We start from the raw sequence: 20170 nt of genomic DNA on the forward strand, positions 1-20170 counted from the left end.
AGTGATCCCCTGCGCATGCATGGGGATGACATCAGCAGCCGCTGACGCTCCCGCGCATGCACAGACTTCCGCCGGCCGGCGGGACGGGAACCACTCCGGTGCGGGCCTAGCCCCTCAAGGTGAGGGCCTGACCCCGAAAGGTGCAGAGAAATACGCACCTTTGAGGCGACCCGGCGCCGGAGTGGTTCACGGCACTCCATCCCGCCGCGAGCCCCACCGCCCCGCCAGGTAGGGGAGAATCCAGCCCCTTATTACTAATTCTAAAATTGAACCAACCTTGCTTGGTTGAACAATCGCTAATATTCCCTCTAATTCCCGAATTCTTCCAACTTAATTCCTCCTCCAGATAGATATAAATGGGTATGATATAATTGGGTTTACGGAGACACGGCTGCAGGGTGAACAGGGATGGGAACTGAATGTCCCAGGGTTTTCAGTACTTAGGAAGGACAGGCATAAAAGAAAAAGGTGGTGGCGTGACTCTGCTGGTTAAAGAGAAAATGAACACAGTAGTGAGAAAGGATATTAGCTCTGACAATGTGGCGTCTGTATGAGTACAGGTGAGAAATACCAAGGGACAAAAAACATTAGTGGGCGTAATATATAGACCCCCAAACTGCAGTGGTGAGGTTGGGAATGGCATTAAACAAGAAATTAGAGATGCATGTAACAAGGGAATATCGGTGAACATGGGTGATTTTAATCTTCACATAGATTGGGTAAATCAAATTAGCTACAATGCTGTAGAGGAGGAATTCCTGGAGAGTATACGGGATGGTTTTCTTGACCAATATATGGAGGAACAAACTAGAGAACAGGCCATCTTAGACTGGGTACTGTGTAATGAGAAGGGAATCGTTGCTAATCTGGCTATATGAGAGACCCCTTGGGGATGAACAACCGTAACATGATGGAACTGCAGCAACTGTTCATTCCTGCCTGGCACAAAAGCAAAAATGCGGTAAGAGGGCCAATTCATGGCTTACAAACGAAATTAGAAATAGTACCCGATACAAGGAAGAAGCATATAGATTGGCCAAAAAAAATAATGGGCGCGATTATCCGCTCCCCACGCCAGGTGGGAGAATCGCGGGAGGGCCCCCCGACTAATTTCACGACACCCCGCGATTCTCTCCCCCCCGCTCAGAAGAATCGCCGCTCACCGTTTTTCACGGCGAGCGGCGATTCTCCGACCCGGATGGGCTGAGCAGCCTGCCGTTCGGGGCCGTTTCACGACGGCGGCAAACACTCCTGGTCGCTGCCGTCGTGAAACGGGAGTGAGAAGCCCGTTCGGGGCTTGTAGGTGGCCTAGCAAGGAAAGAGCACCACGACTGTGCTCGGGAGGGGACAGGCCCGCGATCGGTGCCCAGTAATCGTCGGGCCGGCGTCCAAATCGGACCTACTATTTCCCCTCCGCCGCCCCACGAGATCAAGCCGCCACGTCTTGCGGGGCGGCTGGGCAAAGACGGCCACCGTGCATGCACGGGTTCGAGCTGTCAGCATCATGACGTCAGCCGCGCATGCGCGGGTTGGAGCCGGCCAACCTGCGAATGCGTGGCTGTCGTCATTAGGCGCGCCGGCTGCGTCATTCTTGGCGCGACGTCCCCACGGCCGAGAGTTACGGAGCACCGTAACTCTCTTTACCAATCTCTTTCTCTTCACATATCAGAAACTCAGTGTGAGTCTTTATGTTCCCTGCAAGTTTCCTTTCGTACTGTACTTTCCTCTTCTTAATCAATCCCTTTGTCCTTCTTTGCTGAATTCTAAACTACTCCCACTCCTCAGACCTATTGGGCGGAATTCTCCGCTCCCGGGAAAAATCAGGAGGGCCGTCGTGAACTCAGCCGAGTTTCTCGGAGGCCGCTCCTCGCCCCCTATTCTCCCCTCCCGGCGGGGCTAGGAGCGGCCTCCGAGGTCGTCGTGAAACTTGTCTGAGTTCACGACGGCCCTCCCGATTTTTCCCGGGAGCGGAGAATTCCGCCCAATAGGTCTGAGGATTGGGAGCAGTTTAGAATTCAGCAAAGAAGGACAAAGGGATTGATTAAGAAGAGGAAAGTACAGTACGAAAGGAAGCTTGCAGGGAACATAAAGACTCACACTGAGTTTCTACTGATATGTGAAGAGAAAGAGATTGGTAAAGAGAAATGTACAGACAGACAGAAACAGGGGAATGCATAATAAGGGGCAAAGAAATGGATGAGCAATTGAATACATACTTTGGTTCTGTCTTCACAAAAGAGGACACACACCAGATACCAGAAATGTTGGAGAATGAAAGGTTTAGTGAGAGGGAGGAACTGAGGGAGATAGACATTAATAGAGAAATGGTTTTGGGGAAAATTGATGGGATTGAAGGCGGATAAATCCCCAGGGCCTGAGAACATGCATCGCAGAATCCTAAAGGAGGTGGCTCTGGAAAAAGTGGATGCGTTGGTGGTCATCTTCCGAGATTCTATAGACTCTGGAACTGTTCCTGCAGATTGAAGGGTAGCCCATGTCACTCCGATATTCAAAAAGGGAGGTAGATAGAAAGCAGGGAATTATAGACCAGAAAGCCTAACATCGGTAGTGGGGAAAATGCTTGAATCCATTATCAAGGCCTTTATAGCGGAACATTTCGAAAGCAGTGGCAGAATCAGTCAGAGTCAGCATGAATTTGTTGGAATTCTTTGAAGATGTAACCAGTACAGTTCACAAGGGGGAGCCAGTCGATGTGGTATATTTGGACTTTCAGAAGGCGTTTGACAAAATCCCGCATAAGAGATTATTGTGCAAAATTAAAGCACATGGGACTGGGGGAAATGTACTGAGGTGGATAGAAAACTGGTTGGCAGAGAGGAAACAAAGAATAGGGATTAATGGGTCCTTTTCAAATTGGCAGACAGTAACTAGTGGGGTACCATAGGGATCGGTGCTGGGACCCCAGCTATTCACAATATATATTAATGATTTGGATGAGGGAACAAAATGTAACATCTCAAAGTTTGCAGATGATACCAAATTAGGTAGGCGGGTGAATTGTGACAATGCAGGGATCCTACAGCAAGACCTGGACAGGTTGGGCGAGTGGGCAAACCAATGGCAGATGCAGTATAATTTGGGTAAGTGTGAGGTTATTCACTTTGGAAGCAAAAACAGGAAGGCAGATTACTACCTGAATGGTTGTAAATTGTGAGAGGGGAGAGTGCAGCAGGACCTGGGTATCCTTGTGCACCAGTCGCTGAAGGTAAGCATGCAGGTGCAGCAGGCAGTAAAGAAGGCTAATGGTATGTTGGCCTTCATTGCGAGAGGTTTTGAGTATAGAAGCAGGGATGTGTTGCTGCAATTGTACGGGGCCTTGGTGAGACCCCACTTGGAGTATTGTGTGCAGTTTTAGTCTCCTTCTCTGAGGAACGATGTTCTTGCTCTCGAGGAAGTGCGGTGAAGGTTTACCAGACTGATTCCAAGGATGGCGGGACTGTCATATGAGGAGAGATTGACTAGGTTGGGATTATTCTCGCTGGAGTTCAGAACAATGAGGGGGGATCTCATAGAGACTTATAAAATTCTAACAGGACTAGACAGGGGAGATGCAGGGAAGATGTTACCAATGATGGGTGTGTCCAGAACCAGGCGTCACAGCCTGAGGATTCAGGGTAAACCATTTCGGACAGAGATGAGGAGACATTTCATCACCTAAAGAGTGGTGGGCCTGTGGAATTCATTACCACAGGAAGTAGCTGATGCTAAAACTTTGAATATATTCAAGAGTTGGCTGGATATAGCACTTGGGGAGAATGGGATCAAAGGCTATGGGAAGAAAGCAGGGTTAGGCTATTGAGTTGGATGATCAGCCATGATCGTGATGAATGGCAGAGCAGGCTCGAAGGGCCAAAAGGCCTCCTCCTGCTCCTATCTTCTATGTATGTATTCCTGTAGTTTTCTTCCATCCCACACGCAAGTGATACTTTGCGCACTTATTTGGTGGGATTTTCTGGCTATTCACACTGGCAGGGTCTTATGGTCCCACCAGCGGCACACCTCCATCGCGAGTTTAATGACGGCAAGGGGTGCATTCAACGGGAAACCCCGTTGACACCAGCGGGACCAGAAGATCCTGCCTGGCATGCCACCCTCTGCTGCTGCAGAACATGCTGCGGATGGGAGGAAAATCCCGCCCCTTATTTTATTCAATTGGCATTCTTTCTTGCTATGCCTCCCCGACCCCGTCCCCCCACCCCATACACTCACAGTAATTAAGGTGGTCTATTTAGTCCACCAGAATAGTGGATGCCAGAACATGGCAGTATAAATACTGCCCAAATGTCAGTTTATGTTCCAAATTCCATTTTTTAAATGGTGGTAGGTTTGTGTAAAAAATATTCTATGGCATTAATTCAACTCACTGACACTGTTGACTTCTGTATCATTCAAGATTCGGGTTACTATTCCAATGTACACACTTGGCAAGCAAAAATATCAAAAGATTAACAGCAAAAACCACATACACAAAAAGGGTCTGTGTCATTTTTTAATAGCTTTTTGATTCTTTTGTCAGTGTTTTGATGCTGAGACTCCTTTGCCATTAAAATTGATAACCGATTCTGAAAACGCTGAGGTGGAACATAGTTACAAAGTTGTTTTAATTTGTTAACACCTGTTTTGTTCACCCAGATATGGATGAATGTCAGAATGGGCCCCTATGTCAACAGAATGCTAATTGCATTAACACGCCTGGGAGCTATCGCTGCGAATGTTTATCAGGTTACCGGCTCACGCCAACTGGACATTGTGTCGGTAAGTCATCTCTTAAAATTTAAATGTAGCTGTGTGTTTTCAACTATGAAAAAGCTCCCCTACAGACCTTGTTTTCTAAAAAGAGAAGTCCAAATTTTGATAAATATTTGGAACTCTGAGTTATGTATAGATTGGTTGTTACATTACCCTTTATCTTTACAAACCTGGTGTATGGTTGTAGGGCAGAATAAACAAAAGCACAATAAAATCAAATGTGCACCACAATACCTATTTTTCATGAAAAGGAAGTATTAATTTCCTGCAATTATTTTCATTTATGCATGTTGGATAGAAATATGTGTATATTAATTCTAAAATATCAGTGGGAAGATCAAAATGCTTTAAATGAGACTATTCAAACATTCCAAGAAAGTATTCAAGGAAAACTGATTAGCACATTAAGACCCTCCTGACATATTGGTGATGCCAAATATATACTGGAAAGAACCTTTCCGTAAAGGAGCCGAGGCCTTGTTAAAAACAATAAACTAGTAAATATCTTTTTTCATATCTCATATTAATGTAATTAACTAAGAGAAACTGAAAATTTCACTGTTCCTGGTATCAGTACTGGCTTTCACTGAAAGTGTACATCAGTGATTTATAAATACCCAACCTGCAATGTTTCATCCATTGGAGTTAATGAAGGGAAATCAGGATCTAGAAGCTTGATGATTTGTAATGCACATTGAAGGAGCAAGAAAGGAAATATTTATCCCTAAGTTAGGAATCATCTTCCCTTTACTCACAAGTGCACAGTGGTTAGTACTACGGCTTCACAGCACCAGGGTCTCAGGTTCAATTCCCCGCTTCGGTCACTGTGTGTGGAGTCTGCACGTTCTCCTCGTGTCTGTGTGGGGTTCCTCCGGGTGTTCCAATTTCCTCTCACAGTCCAAAGATGTGCAGGTTAGGTGACTTGGACATTCTGAATTCTCCTTCTGTGTACCCGAACAAGCGCCAGAATGTGGCGACTAGGGGCTTTTCACAGTAATTTCATTGCAGTGTTTATGCAAGCCTACTGTGACAATTAAGATTATTATTATTATTATAAAGTATTGCAATTAGTATAAACTATTAGCATAAACCCAAGCAAATGAGGAGGCAGATATGGAAATTGGGAAACGAGAGACAGTGAGGTTGTTGAGCAAGTTGTCATAGGGAGGGACAAGATATTGAAGATGTTCGCAGGTTTAAAAGTGGAGAAACTTCCGGGTCCAGACAATTGTGGCCCAGGTTGCTGTGGAAGGCGAGGGAGGAGATTGCAGGGGTCCTGATCAAAATTTTTTATTCTTCTCTGACTGCAGGACAGATGCCAGAGGACTGGAGAACCGCAAATGTGGTCCCAGTATTTAAGAAAGGCTGTCGGGATAAGCCAGGGAACTACAGGCCAGTGAGTCTCACGTCAGTGGTGAGGAAACTAATGGAGAATATTCTGAAGGAGCGAATCTATCTCCACTGAGAGGCAAAGTTTGATCAGGAATAGTCAGCATGGCTTTGTCAGAGGGAGCTCATGCCTAAAAATATGATTGAATTTTTTCACGTTACCAAGTGTGTAGATGAGGGTAGTGCAGTTGATGTAATTTACATGGATTTCAGCAAAACATTTAACAAGGTCCCACGTGTAAGACTTGGAAAGAAGGCAAATGCACCTTGGATACAGGGGAACTTGATAAAGTGGATTCAAAGCAGGTTGAGCTGTAGGAAACAGAGGGTGATGCCAGACGGCTGCTTTAGTGACTGGAAGCCAGTGTCCAGTGGCGTACCACCGGGATCTGTGCTGGGTCCCTTGTTATTTGTCATTTATATAAATGACTGAGATGATTATATAAGGGGTGGGATCAGTAAGTTTGCGGATGACACAAAGATTGGCCAAATGGTTAACAGTGAGGCTGAGAGTCTTGGGAGACAGGAAGATATAGACGGGATGGTCAAATGGGCAGAAATGTGGCAGATGGAATTTAATCCTGAAAAGTGCTGCGTCGTGCACCAGACTCTCCACTGCGGTCGCTACCCTAGCAGTGCTGGCCTCGGTGCCACTCGTTGCCGGCGCCATCCCCTGCACCCGTAGCCTCTGGGACTCCTCCAAGTGGCTATGGATCTGCTGGAGTGACGCTGATATCTCCCTCTGAATGTCCTGGCCGCTCCCTAACGTCTCCATCAGCTCGGGGTAACCCTGTTCCAGAGGCTAGGCATCAGGCTGGGACCCAGCTGGGTCCTGGGATCCAGCAGCCCTCCGACTGCTGTGTCACCTGGGGGTTCCTGCCTCCGCCTGATGTACATCAGCAATAGTGTGGGGCTCACCAGATTGTGCCCCAGGAGCCTGGCCACAAACATGTCCCACTGAGATGTATGTATCTGTGCTGGTGACCACGGTGGCATCCTCGGTGGTGTTCTCCTCAGAGTCAGGAGAGGGAGTCACCCGGGATGGGCAGGCACCGTTGGTTGGAGGACCTGCAGGAGATTGGGCATGTGGTCAATGGGAGGGTTGGGTCAGTCAGTAATTCAATCACTACTCACGTTTGACAGGTAGCCCAGGTGGAGCCCGGAGGTTCTTCACCTCTGCGGCATCCACCCTCATCTATCCTCAGCCACCCCAGTCACCTCCAGGGCCCTCTCCTCGAAGGACGTGAGGATTCTCAAGTCTGGCACCCCACCACCGGTCTTGGCCCTCTCCTGACGATTGTGGGAGAGCTTTTCCTGAGGAGACCCAGAGAGTGAATCGTTAGCCACACATGTGGCTCAGTGGTGAGAGAGGGGATATGAAGGCGGGGTGGGGGGGAAGGGAAAGGGAGGGGTGCAATGAGTTGGGGAGTGGATGCTCCCTTGGGGGGGGCGGGGGTGTCGATGATATCTACTCTCTTGTGCTGCCTGGTGCAAGTCGTTGACCTTTCTGCACTGCTGGCCAATCCTCTTGGTCATACTGCTGGAACTAACCTCATTCCAGGCAGCACTGGCTGCCTTGTGGCTCACCCTCCAGACCCCCGGGGAACAGGACATTCCTTGCGCCCTCCAGCGCATCAAGGAGCCTCCCCAGGTCAGCATCCCCGAGTCTAGGGCCGGTCTCCTTGGTGCCATTATTGCGAGCTGGCTGATATTGGCTGAGTTTAAGTGCTGCTCGACTTTGTTAACCGGGGGTAGGGGCGAGGGAGGAGAGACTTGCGGCAATTCCTGCTAGCTACAACACTTGGAAAATTTTCAGGAGAATCATGCCCATATAGTTCCATTGCAGAAAGCCAGTTGATGAAGAATAGAATTGCACCAATTTTGTGCACATGTGTAATTTATTTACAGAGTAGCAGATTACACAGATAATCCTAACCCTAATAACCACCGTTTTACTCTGTGGGTTTATAGAGTTTAAGTAAACTCACAGTGAATGTCAAACATCTGCATACAATTAATAATAATCTTTATTATTGTCACAAGTAGGCTTACTGCAATTAAGTTACTGTGAAAATTCCCTAGTTGCCACACTCCAGCGCCTGTTCGGGTACACTGAGGGAGAATTCAAAATGTCCAATTCACCTAACAAGCATGTATTTTCGATATTTGTGGGAGGAAACTGGAGCACCCGGAGGAAACCCACATGGGGAGAATGTGCAGACTCTTCACAGACAGTGACCCAAGCCGAATCCCGGACCTGTGAAGCAACAATGCTAACTACTGTGCTAACGTGCCGTTGATATGCAATGAACATATACCATGTTAGTTCAGTTTCTGATGTTTATCAGTGATACCCTATGTGTAGCAAAACAGAAAACTATGGAAATGCACATCCATCAAATTTGAAAAGAGAAAAAACATGAGGCAGGAGCCGACAGCAAGGTTGGTCTCCACCTAAAAGCTTACCATCTTCAGTTTTACTTTTCAGATACTGACAAACTTGTATGTTCTAATATTACAGATTTTTGGTATTCAAATGTTTTAGTTGTTAAAACCAATACTCATTTTTATGAGTAAAAGATTGCGGCTCATTGTTGGTACAATTTTGGAAATTCTGTTTCTTTTGCCTACAGATCGTAATGAATGTCATGATATCCCTAATGTTTGTAGTCATGGTCAGTGCACTGACACGGTAGGAAGCTACTACTGCACCTGTCGCAATGGCTTCAAAGCAACTCCAGATAAAACTATGTGTATGGGTGAGTAAATAACCAGTCATGTGCTTCTGACACACTATAAGCACATGGTATCCTCTACCACACATTTGCAGCTAGAAATACATCTACTTTGGTAATTTTCTTGTGGAAGAATCTATGCAGTTTTTGCGTTAGCAGACAACCAATTTCAAGACTGTCACCTGCTCCATGATACTTCAGTTAATATGCACTGTTCCAAACATTCCAAGTTGAATTTGAAATCATCCAAAATCCTGCCACCATGCCGTTGTTTCTTCCAGTTATGGTTACTGATCGCCCCTTTGTTTGCTAACCCACATTGCACGGCTGGGGAAGCCGACACACCAATTTAAAAATTTTCACCCCTTTTTTGCAACTCCTTCCATGGCCCTGCTGCTCCCAAGACTTCCGTGCACCTAATTCTGGCCTCTTGTTTTAATTGCTGCTCTATTAGTGACTTTGCCTTCAGCTGTCAAGTCCCAAACTCTGTGCTTCCTTTCCTCTTCTACTCTTTCGCCTCTACTTTTTTTTCTTTCAAGACGCACTTTAAAACCTGCCACTTTGGGTCGCCGCCACCACCGGGCTCGTGGTAAACCTCTTAGGGGAGAGCGGCAGCGGCACCGTTACCATGGCACCCAGGCTCGTACCTCTACATGACGCCATCTCCATTCTTTTCCACGCCACCCCTCCCCCCTCCATCACCCATTTACGGACCATTGACACATTGGCCGCCCAATAGTACCCCAAAAGGTTGGGCAGCGCCAGCCCGCCTCTATCCCTCCCTCGCTCCAGGAAAACCCTCTTCACTCTCGGAGTCCCATGTGCCCACACAAAGCTCAAGATACTGCTAGTCACTCTCCTGAAGAAGGCCCTGGGGATAAAGATGGGCAGGCACTGAAAGAGGAACAAGAACCTCGGAAGCACCGTCATTTTGACGGACTGCACCCTCCCCGCCAACGACAATGGCAACATGTCCCACCTCTTGAACTCCTCCTCCATTTGATCTACAAGTCTGGTGAAATTATGTTTGTGAAGAGTCCCCCAGTCCCTGGCCACCTGCACCCCCAGGTACCTAAAACTCTCTCCTGCTCGCCTAAGCGGGAGCCTACCAATTCCTTCCTCCTGGTCTCCAGGGTGCACCACAAACACCTCACACTTGCCTAAATTTAGTTTATAACCTGAAAAGGTCCCAAACTCATCTAGCAGCTCCATCACCCCCAGCATCCCTCCCACCGGGTCCGCCACATACAGTAACAGGTCATCGGCATACAACGACACCCTATGTTCCTTCCCACCTCGCACTAAACCTCTCCACCTCTCTGAATCCCTCAACGCCATCGCCAGCGGCTCGATTGCCAATGCAAACAACAAGGGGGACAGGGGGCAACCCTGCCTGGTCCCTCGGTAAAGCCGGAAGTACTCCGACCTCCTCCCATTCATGGCCATGCACGCCATCGGGGTCTCATATAGCAACCTCACCCATCTAATAAACCCTTCACCAAATCCAAACCTCCCCAACACCTCCCATAAGTATCCCCACTCCACTCTATCGAAGGCCTCCCCCTCAATCGCCGGCATCATGATGACATTCAACAATCTCCGCACATTCGTGTTCAGCTGCCTTCCCTTAACAAAACCTGTCTGGTCCTCGTGTACAACCCCTGGCATACAGTCCTCTATCCTGGTGGCCAGGATTTTAGCCAGCACCTTGGCATCTACGTTGAGGAGAGATATGGGCCTGTATGAACCACACTGCTGGGGGGTCCTTGTCCCTCTTTAAGATTAACGAGATCAGCGGCCGCGACATCGTTGGGGGCAAAGTCCCCCCTTCCCACGCCTCATTAAGTGTCCGCACCAGTAAGGTGCCCACTAGGTCCACAAACTTTTTATAGAATTCCACCGGGAACCCATCCGGCCCCGGTGCCTTCCCTGGCTGCATCTGCCCGATCCCCTTAACTAGCTCCTCCAGCTCAATCGGTGCACCCAACCCCTCCACCCGCTCCTCCTGCACCTTCAGACGAAGCCCGTCGACGAACCTCTTCATTCCCCTCCTCTCCCCCGTTGGCTCCGACCGGTACAGTTCCCCGTAAAAGTCCTTGAAAACCTCATTCACCTCTACCCCCTTCCGCACCACATTCCCACTCTTGTCTCTCACTCCAGCAATTTCCTTTGCCGCTTCCCGCTTGCGGAGCTGATGAGCCAGCATCCTACTCGCCTTTTCACCATGTTCGTACACTGCCCCTTGTGCCTTCCTCCACTGTGCCTCCGCCTTTCTAGTGGTCAGCAAATCAAATTTAGCCTGCAGGCTGCGCCTCTCCCCCAACAGTCCCTCCTCTGGTGCCTCTGCGTACCTCCTGTCTACCTCCAGCATCCTTCCCACCAGTCTATCCCTCTCACTCCTCTCGCTCCTCTCCCTATGTGCCCGGATGGATATCAGCTCCCCACGAATCACTGCTTTCAGGGCTTCCCAGACCACCCCCACCTGAACCTACCCCGTATCATTCACCTCGAGGTACCCCTCAATACTTGCCCGGACCCTCCTACACACCTCCTCCTCCGCCAACAACCCCACATCCAACCGCCACAACGGGCGCTAGTCCCGCACCTCCCCCATCTCCAACTCCATCCAATGCGGAGCGTGGTCAGAGATTGCAATGGCCGAATACTCGGCCTCCTCCACTCTCGGAATCAGTCCCCTACTCACCACGAAGAAATCTATCCGAGAGTAGACCCTATGTACGTGGGAGAAGAAAGAGTACTCCCGTGCCCTCGGCCTCACAAATCTCCATGGGTCCACCCCTCCCATCTGGTCCATAAACCCTCTCAGTACCTTGGCCGCCGCCGGCCTCCTACCCGTCCTAGAGCTGGACCGATCCAGTGAAGGATCCAACACCGTATTGAAGTCCTCCCCCATGATCAGACCTCCTGCCTCTAGATCCGGGACCCGTCCCAACATACGCCTCATAAAGCCCGCGTCGTCCCAATTTGGGGCATACACACTAGCAAGTACCACCTTCTCTCCTTGTAGCCTGCCCCTAACCATAACATACCTATCCCCCCTATCCGCCACCACCTCCGATGCCTCAAACAACACATTTTTCCCCACCAGAATCGCCACTCCCCGGTTCTTCACATCCAACCCAGAGTGGAAAACCTGCCCCACCCACCCCTTCCTCAGACGGACCTGGTCCACCACCTTCAGGTGGGTCTCCTAAAGCATTGCCACATCTGCCTTTAGCCCCCTCAGATGAGCAAGTACCCTCGACCGCTTCACCAGCCCATTCAATCCTCTCGCATTCCACCAACCGGATCAGAAGGCGTCCCCCCCCCCTCCCCCGTCGACTAGCCATAGCCCGTCGACTGCCCGCCCCAGGCCAGCACCCCTTGCCCGACCCAGTCCCCACAGCGACAACACCTCACCTCTGTCCCCCCGGCCCCCACCAGCTCCTTCCTGACCCTTCCAGCAGCAACCCGGTATTCCCCTTTCCCCCCCTCCCTCCACCCCAGGCTAGGAACCCTCCTAGCCGCGAACCGTCCTCCATTGTACTTCCGTGGGTCAGCTAACTTCTGCTGACCCCGGAAACACCCGCCAATAACCCGAACCCTCCCGAAGTGGGATCATCCCCCATCCTATCCTTCCTCCAGGCACCGCTCCAGCGCGGGGAAGAACCAGTTAAGGCCCCGCCTCCCCCCATCATCGTCTCCACCCCCCAGCCCCGCGGTGCGGGAAACCGGAGGAAAGCCCGCGCTTTCGCACTGCCCCACCACACCCTTCTGATGCAGCGCCCAAATACCAGCCCCACTCCATACCCCCAACCCGACATAGAATACAACAAACCCCCCCAGCCCTCCCCGCAAGATACAAAACTCAAACAATGCCCCACAGCATAAAACATAACAGAACAACACCCCCATAAATACCTATATCAAAATTGTAAAAGTACAGAAAAAGAGAACACAGCAACTGCAGAATCCAGCAATAAAGTATTACAACCGACCCCGCAACCCCCAATCCCTAGTTCAAGTCCAGTTTCTCCGTCCGCACGAAGGCCCACGCCTCCTCCGGGGAATCGAAATAATAATGCCGGTCCGAATAAGTTACCCACAGGCGCGCAGGCTGCAACATTCCGAACTTAATCTTCTTCTTGTAAAGCACATCTTTCGTCCGATTAAACCCGGACTGCCGCTTAGCCACCTCCGCACTCCAATCCTGGTAGATCCGTACTACCCCGTTCTCCCAGTTGCTGCTCTTCACCCTCTTGGCCCAGCGCAGCACACACTCCCGATCACTGAACCGGTGGAACCTCACCAGCACCGCACGCGGGGGTTCATTCTCCTTAGGCCTCCTGGCCAGTACTCTGTGGGCTCCCTCCAGCTCCAAGGGCAGATGGAAAGACCCGGCCCCCACTAGCGAGTTCAGCATCGCAGCCACGTAGGTTGTCAGGTCCGACCCCTCCAGCCCCTCCGCAAAGCCCAAGATCCGCAGATTTTTCCGCCTCATGCGGTGATCAAGCTCCTCGAAGCGGTCCTGCCACTTCTTGTGGAGTGCCTCGTGTCCCTCCACCTTACTCACGAGGATCCCGGCCTCTTCCTCTCGTTCAGTGGCCTGCGTCTGCAACTCCTTGATGGCAGCACCCTGGGTCGTCTGAATCTCCGAGAACCTTTTGTTCGTTTCCTGCTGAGAGCTCAGTACCTCAGCCTTGAAGTCTGCAAAACAGCGCAGGAGAGCAGCTTCCTGCTCCTGGGCCCACTGCTTCCACTCCTCTGGAGCTCTGCCGGCCGCCATCTTGGATTCCTTCCCCCGTTTTTTCTGGGGAGCTGCTGCCGTTTTTTCCCCCTTTCCACTCCGAGTTCGAGTCATGAACTGCGGGGAAAGTCGATCAGCACACCTTCTCCCACCGGGAGACGTCGAAAAATTTCCGTTTTGGGCTCTAAAAAGAGCCGAAAAGTCCGTTTGAAACGGGAGCTCCCAAATGTGCGGCTTCCTACGTCATCGCCGCCAGGTCCTCCAGTCTGTTGACTTATGACTGCAAATAGCCACTGATTGATGAGTCATGGATTTAATCCATATGTCGTTACACTGAGGATCAAGACATGATTTACTCAGCACTCATATGATGGCCACATGGAGAGGTCCCAAGTGGAGCTTCCAGAGGTGGGGAGGAAATTATTGGGAGAGTCAGGCTCATAGTGGCATCGGGGTGACACTAGGGCAGCTGTAGCTATATATAGCAAAATAACTCCGGCCAGTAGGAAAGCCACATCAAATGAATGTATGCCTGTTAGTCTGATTACTTGAATGTTCATTTTTGACCTGTAAAAAATTGGATATTAAACAAAACATTTTTCCCACTGACACTGACTTTTCCCTTTAATTTGCCCAGATATTGATGAATGCGAACGGCAGCCATGTGGCAATGGGACCTGTAAGAACACAGTTGGTTCCTATAGCTGTTTGTGCTTTCCTGGATTTATGCTCTCACATAACAACGATTGCATTGGTAAGTTAATCAGTGTTATTCTGAGCTAAGCATATGTTGAAGTCTGCAGGAAACAAATTGAAAAGCTTTGTATTTGATAAGGTCCATGCATCTCATAATTAACGCACTTCCACCTTCATGTTTTGAAAGATGAAGGAAATTGCAAGGTTATCCTTTTTATTCAAATGATTTCCCTATTTATATTGAGAAGAAACATAAGAAAATATTCCATGCAGCTGATAGGGAGCTGTACTCACTGGGAATATCCTTTACAAATTGAAACACTAGGGTGGAATTCTCCGCTCCCCACGTGGCGTGGGAGAATCGTGGGAGGGTCTCCCAACATTTTTTACGCGCCCCCAGCGATTCTCTCCCCCCCCCACCCCGGCTTGGAAAAATCGCAGCTCGCCGTTTTTCACGGCGAACGGCGATTCTCCGAGCCCAATGGGCTGAGCGGCCGGCCCTTCACGCCCGTTTCACCACAGCAGCAACCACACCTGGTCGCTGCGTTCGTGAAACGGGCGCCAGATGCCCGTTTGGGGCATCTAGGGGCCCGATTTGGACGGGAGCACCGCGACTGCTCGGGAGGGGACAGGCCCGCGATCGGTGCCCAACGATCGTTGGGCCAGCGTCCAAAACGGACGCACTCTTTCCCCTCTGCCGCCCGGCAAGATCAAGCCGCCACGTCTTGCCGTGCGGCGGTGGAGAAAGACGGCACCGCGCATGCGCGGGTTCGTACCGTCTGCGCGCTGATGTCATCCGCGCATGCACGGATGACTTCACATTCTCGGCGTGATGAGGTCGCTGCCGAGAAAGACGGAGGCCCACTCCTAGCCCCCCGGGTGGGGGTGAATTAGGTGTGGGGAGCGGGCTCCGAGGCCGTCGTGAACCTCGGCCGAGTTCACAACAGCCTTCACGAATTCGGCCCCCTGTGGAGAATTCCGCCCCAGAGCTTTTGTCCTTTACCTCTTCTGCGCTTTAAATTGCTTCCTTTGGGTTGGGACGAAGCAAAGTAGTTGACGATCAGAAGTAAGGTAGGGATAGCGTTTTTAAACATAACATTAACCATAAAATAGAACTTTAAAGAAAGTTGGTAGATGTGGAATAAAAACAAACATTGCTGGATAACTTCAGGAGGTCTGGCAGCATCTGTGAAGGAAGTAATAGAGTTAACGTTTCGAGTCCATATGACTCTTTTCCAGAGCTGAAGAGGGGTAGAAATGTGATGAATTATATAGTTGGAGAGAGGTTTTTTTCTTTATTGAAACATTGTGACCTAAATAAACGTCAATGACACAATAAAAGCGTTGTTGACCTTACAAATATGACATTGTTTTATGGATCTAGTCCACACATTAACAAGATTTCTTGAATTCACTTGTCATGAGATTTGAATTCACAAACTCCAAACTGTGAGACCAGTACTTTAAAAAAAACCACGAGCAGAGTACAGTATCAGTGGCAGAAAACATGTGTGAGGCAATGACCATCATCAACAAGAAAGAATCTAACCCCAACCACCTTGAAGGTCAACAGCATTAACATCACTGACGTCTCCACCATCAACATCTTTGGAGTTAATATTGACAAGAAACTGACCAGCTAGATAAATATTGTGACTGCAAATTAGAAATTGGATATTTTGTTTTAGAAAATATTTTATTCAAGGCATTTTCACATATACACATACAAAATCAGAAGAGCAACAGAACAACTCAATGAACAACTACACCCCACCTGCCCCCCCGATATGAACCCTCCACCACATCCCGTCTTCCCTATTTTAGCCCCTCCCTTCCCCCCCCCCCCCCCTCACTCACCCACGTGCCCGCTTTCGGTGGCTCTGAGTCTCACCACCCTGGCAAAATCCAATCTCTGGGCTATCAGGGAAGCAAAGGCCAAAGCATCGGCTTCTCTCACTCCCAGGTCTTCCGACACCCCAAATATTGCCACGTCTGATCTCGGAACCACTTCCATACCCAGCACATGTACGAGAACCCCTGCCAGAACCCCCTCACGCCCAGAACATGTGGATGTGATTCCCGTTCTCTTCCCCGCCTCCCTCCGTGCACCGCCCACACCTATCCTCTACCCCCGCAAAGAACCTACTCACACTCGCCACCATCCTGACCGTATGCACCACTTATAACTGGATGAGGTTTAACCTTGCACATGATGAGGACACATTCACCCTCCGCAAGGCCTCTGCCCACATCTTGGCCCCACCTCCCCTCCCAACTCCCCCCATTTACACTTAATGTCCCCACCAGAGCTCCCTCCCACTCCATCAACTCCCCATAGATATCTGATACCTTCCCCACCCCTCCCCTATTCTGTCCTACAACCCCCAAGGGCGGAAGCCCAGGAAAGGATAGCACCTCTCTCCTTATCAAAGCCAGGTATCTAAAGCCATTCCCCAGGGCAACTCATACACTTCCTCCAGGTCCTCCAGCCCTGCACATTTGCCCCCTATAAACAAGTCACTGAAGCGCTCAATCCCTGCCTGTCGCCACCCCCTAAACCTCGCATCCAACCCCGCCGGCAGAAACCTATGGTTATTACAGATCGGTGCCGACACCGAGGCACCCTCCAACCCCAAATGCTGCCTCCACTGCCCCCACACCCTTCGGGCCAACACCACCACTGGGCTCGCGGAGTACCTGGCCAGCGAGAATGGTAAAGGCGAACTACATATGGGTAAGGGGGCTAACGCCTTTGCTTTTGCTTCCCTAATCGCACACCAGAGAATCTTGGTCGGCTGGAGATCGGCATCACTATCCAAAGCTGCAGACTGGCTCGCTGACCTCTCGGAATTTCTCCACCTAGAGAATATAAAGTATGCCATCTGAGGGTTGGAAGAAGGCTTCCTGGCCTGGATACTGGGGGGCAGTTTGTCGGCCTGTTCCAAAACCTGTTTGAGGCCAGCAACGAGGAGTAAGCCAAGAATATAAAACCAAGATAGATGACCCAAAGGACTGCGCAACATACAAGTGGGAGAGGGGGGGTGTAGGACATAGGAGAGACAAAAGGAAGATGGGGAAACCACAAGAGAAGAGGAGGGACTACCCCCTCCCCTTTTTCCCAGAAAATAAAAGAAAATCACAACTGAAGCCAAAGTGGGGGAGGAAGGGGTGGGGGAGCCAAAGTGGGGGAGGAAGGGGGGGGGGGACTATAGACCGATCCAGAGGGCAGCGAAGTGTACATCGGGTCAGTTAAACGAAGGACAAAATTAACCTCTCTGTACAATAAAGTAAATTAGCGCGGGCAAGAAAAATGAGATGTGTATATATACAACTGTTTGTAAATATGAGAAATGGGGCAGCATGGTGGCACAGTAGTTAGCAGTGCTGCCTCACGGCGCCAAAGTCTGAGGTTCGATCTTGGCTCTGGGTCACTGTCCATGTGGAGTTTGCACATTTTCCCCATGTTCGTGTGGGTTTCGCCCCACAACCCAAAGAGGTGCAGGGTAGGTGTATTGGCCACGTTAAATTGCCCCTTAATTGGGTACTCTAAATTTATTTTTTTTAAATGAGAAATGCCAATAAATTATTTTTTTAAAAAGAGAATGGTAAAGATGCCAACAACAAAGCCCTCAAACACATACCCCTACATGGTACCACCTCCAAAATTGGATATTCTGTAGCAAATGACTCACGTGACTCCACAAAGTAGTGTGGATGCAATACTTTCCACTTGCCTGGTTCGGAACTGCTCCAACAGCACTCTAGAATCTTGCCATTATTCAGAAAAATATGGTCCTCTTTATTGGCATGCCTTCACCATCAGTACACTGTTGCTATAGTCTGCACCATCGACCAACCTCCCCAAAGCTTCTTCAACCCTACTTCCAAAACCTGCAACAAGATCATGTAGGAAAACCACCACCTCAAGTTCCCCTGCAAATCGCATACCATTCTGACTTGGAAATATATCAGTGTTCCTTCATTGTCGCTGAGAACTCCGCACCAAACAAACTTTGGGAATATTTTCATCACACCAATTGCAGCAGTTCCAAGAACATCGCTCACCACCACCTTACCAAAGGCAATTTGGGATGAACAATAAATGCTGCCTTGCCAGCAGCACCCACATCCCATGAATGAATAAAACTAAAAAAGTAATGTTGACACAAAATGTAGGGGCTGTTTAGCTCACAAGGCTAAATCGCTGGCTTTGAAAGCAGACCAAGGCAGGCCAGCAGCACGGTTCGATTCCCCTAACAGCCTCCCCGAACAGGCGCCGGAATGTGGCAACTAGGGGCTTTTCACAGTAACTTCATTGAAGCCTACTCGTGACAATAAGCGATTTTCATTTCATTTTCATTTTTTCATAACCATATAATTCCCAATGAATTACCTCAATTCTTTTACCTTATAGAAACCTGGGTTCAATTTTGCAAATAAGCAAGTGCTCAAAATTAAAAATACACAGTATCACATTAAAATGGATCGAATAAGACAATAATGTGACAGCATGAAATAAATATTAAAACTATAAATGTGACTGGAATTTTGTGTTTTTGTTTAGATGTTGATGAATGTACTACCTTGAATGGTGCGCTGTGTAGAAATGGTCAGTGCATCAATACCATTGGCACTTTCCAATGCCTCTGCCGTGAAGGCTATGAACTTACAGCTGATCGAAGAAGTTGTGTGGGTAAGCAAAGCTAATGAATTAACGAGAAAAAGTTGAAAGACACTTTGATGTAATGTTTTCAAACTTACGTGTGTATTTCAATGTAAAAGTTGTGGACACTTTGTTGTAAAAGCCACTACTTTGTGGTACATTACCTTCTTTCCTAAATTTTATAAGAATTAACAGCATTGTACAATACTACATCTTATCCTCCATGCAAAACTATTTTATTCAACATCACAAACCCCTATCATGAGTATTAACCCTTTTGTGTGGCACTTTATTGAATGCTTTTAGAAATCCAATTATACTACATAGAATCATAGAATCTACGGCATAGAAACCGCCTCTTCGACCCAAACTGGTCTATGCCAACCAAAAAGCCCATCTAAGCTAACCCCATTTCAAGCTTACAGACACCTTTCCATTTCTGTAATGAGGTTTACATGTATTTAAGTATCGCATGTAACAAATTGATCCCATGTTTATTCCAATTTACAATTATGGGGCGAAATTCTCTGCAGACCGTCGTAACGCCGCTTTCCGGCGAGCAAAATTGGTGTAGATGACTCCGGCGTGGGGGCCTTCTTTTAGGCGGCTTTTCTCCGTTCCCGGAGGGGCCAGCAGCGGACTGACGCGATACGCGTCAGTTTCACCAGCTGCGGAAGTGGTGAGACCCGGCGTTTTTGGGGGGGGGGGGAGGAGAGAGACTGACCCGGCATTTGGGGGGGGGGGAGGAGGAGAGAGACAGACCGGCATTTTGGGGGGGAGGGGGGGAGGAGGAGAGAGACAGACCGGCATTTGGGGGGGGGGGGGGAGGAGAGAGACATACCGGCATTTTTGGGGGGGGAGGGAGGGGGGAGAGAGAGAGACAGACCGGCATTGGGGGCGGGGGGAGAGAGAGAGAGAGAGGACAGACCGGCATTTTGGGGGGGGGGGGGGGGGGGGGGGGGGGGGGGGGGTAGGAGGAGAGAGACAGACCCGGCGTTGGGGGATTTGCGGCGTTGAGTTGAGAGGGGGGGGGGGGGGGTTTGCGGCATTGAGGGGGGGGTTTGCGGCGTTGAGTTGAGATGGGGGGGGGGGTTGCGGTGTTGAGTTGAGAGAGGGGGGCGGCGTTGGGGGGGGGGGGGCGGCGTTGGAGGGGGGTAGGGGTGGTGAGAG

General features: G+C 49.6%; 1 protein-coding gene across 2 annotated transcripts in view; it reads left to right on the plus strand.

Moving 5' to 3' along the window:
- Nucleotides 1-20170, plus strand: part of LOC119956802 (fibrillin-1-like) — a 622562-nt gene that overhangs the window by 493112 nt on the left and 109280 nt on the right. For both annotated transcript variants that reach the window (XM_038784238.1, XM_038784237.1), the window contains exons 44-47: nt 4654-4776; nt 8793-8918; nt 14279-14395; nt 18902-19030. In XM_038784238.1, coding sequence (XP_038640166.1) covers nt 4654-4776; nt 8793-8918; nt 14279-14395; nt 18902-19030 — 495 coding nt within the window. The remainder of the gene's footprint in view (nt 1-4653; nt 4777-8792; nt 8919-14278; nt 14396-18901; nt 19031-20170) is intronic.

This window comes from Scyliorhinus canicula, chromosome 24 (genome assembly GCF_902713615.1).
Source record: "Scyliorhinus canicula chromosome 24, sScyCan1.1, whole genome shotgun sequence".
Taxonomy (NCBI): Eukaryota; Metazoa; Chordata; class Chondrichthyes; order Carcharhiniformes; family Scyliorhinidae; genus Scyliorhinus; species Scyliorhinus canicula.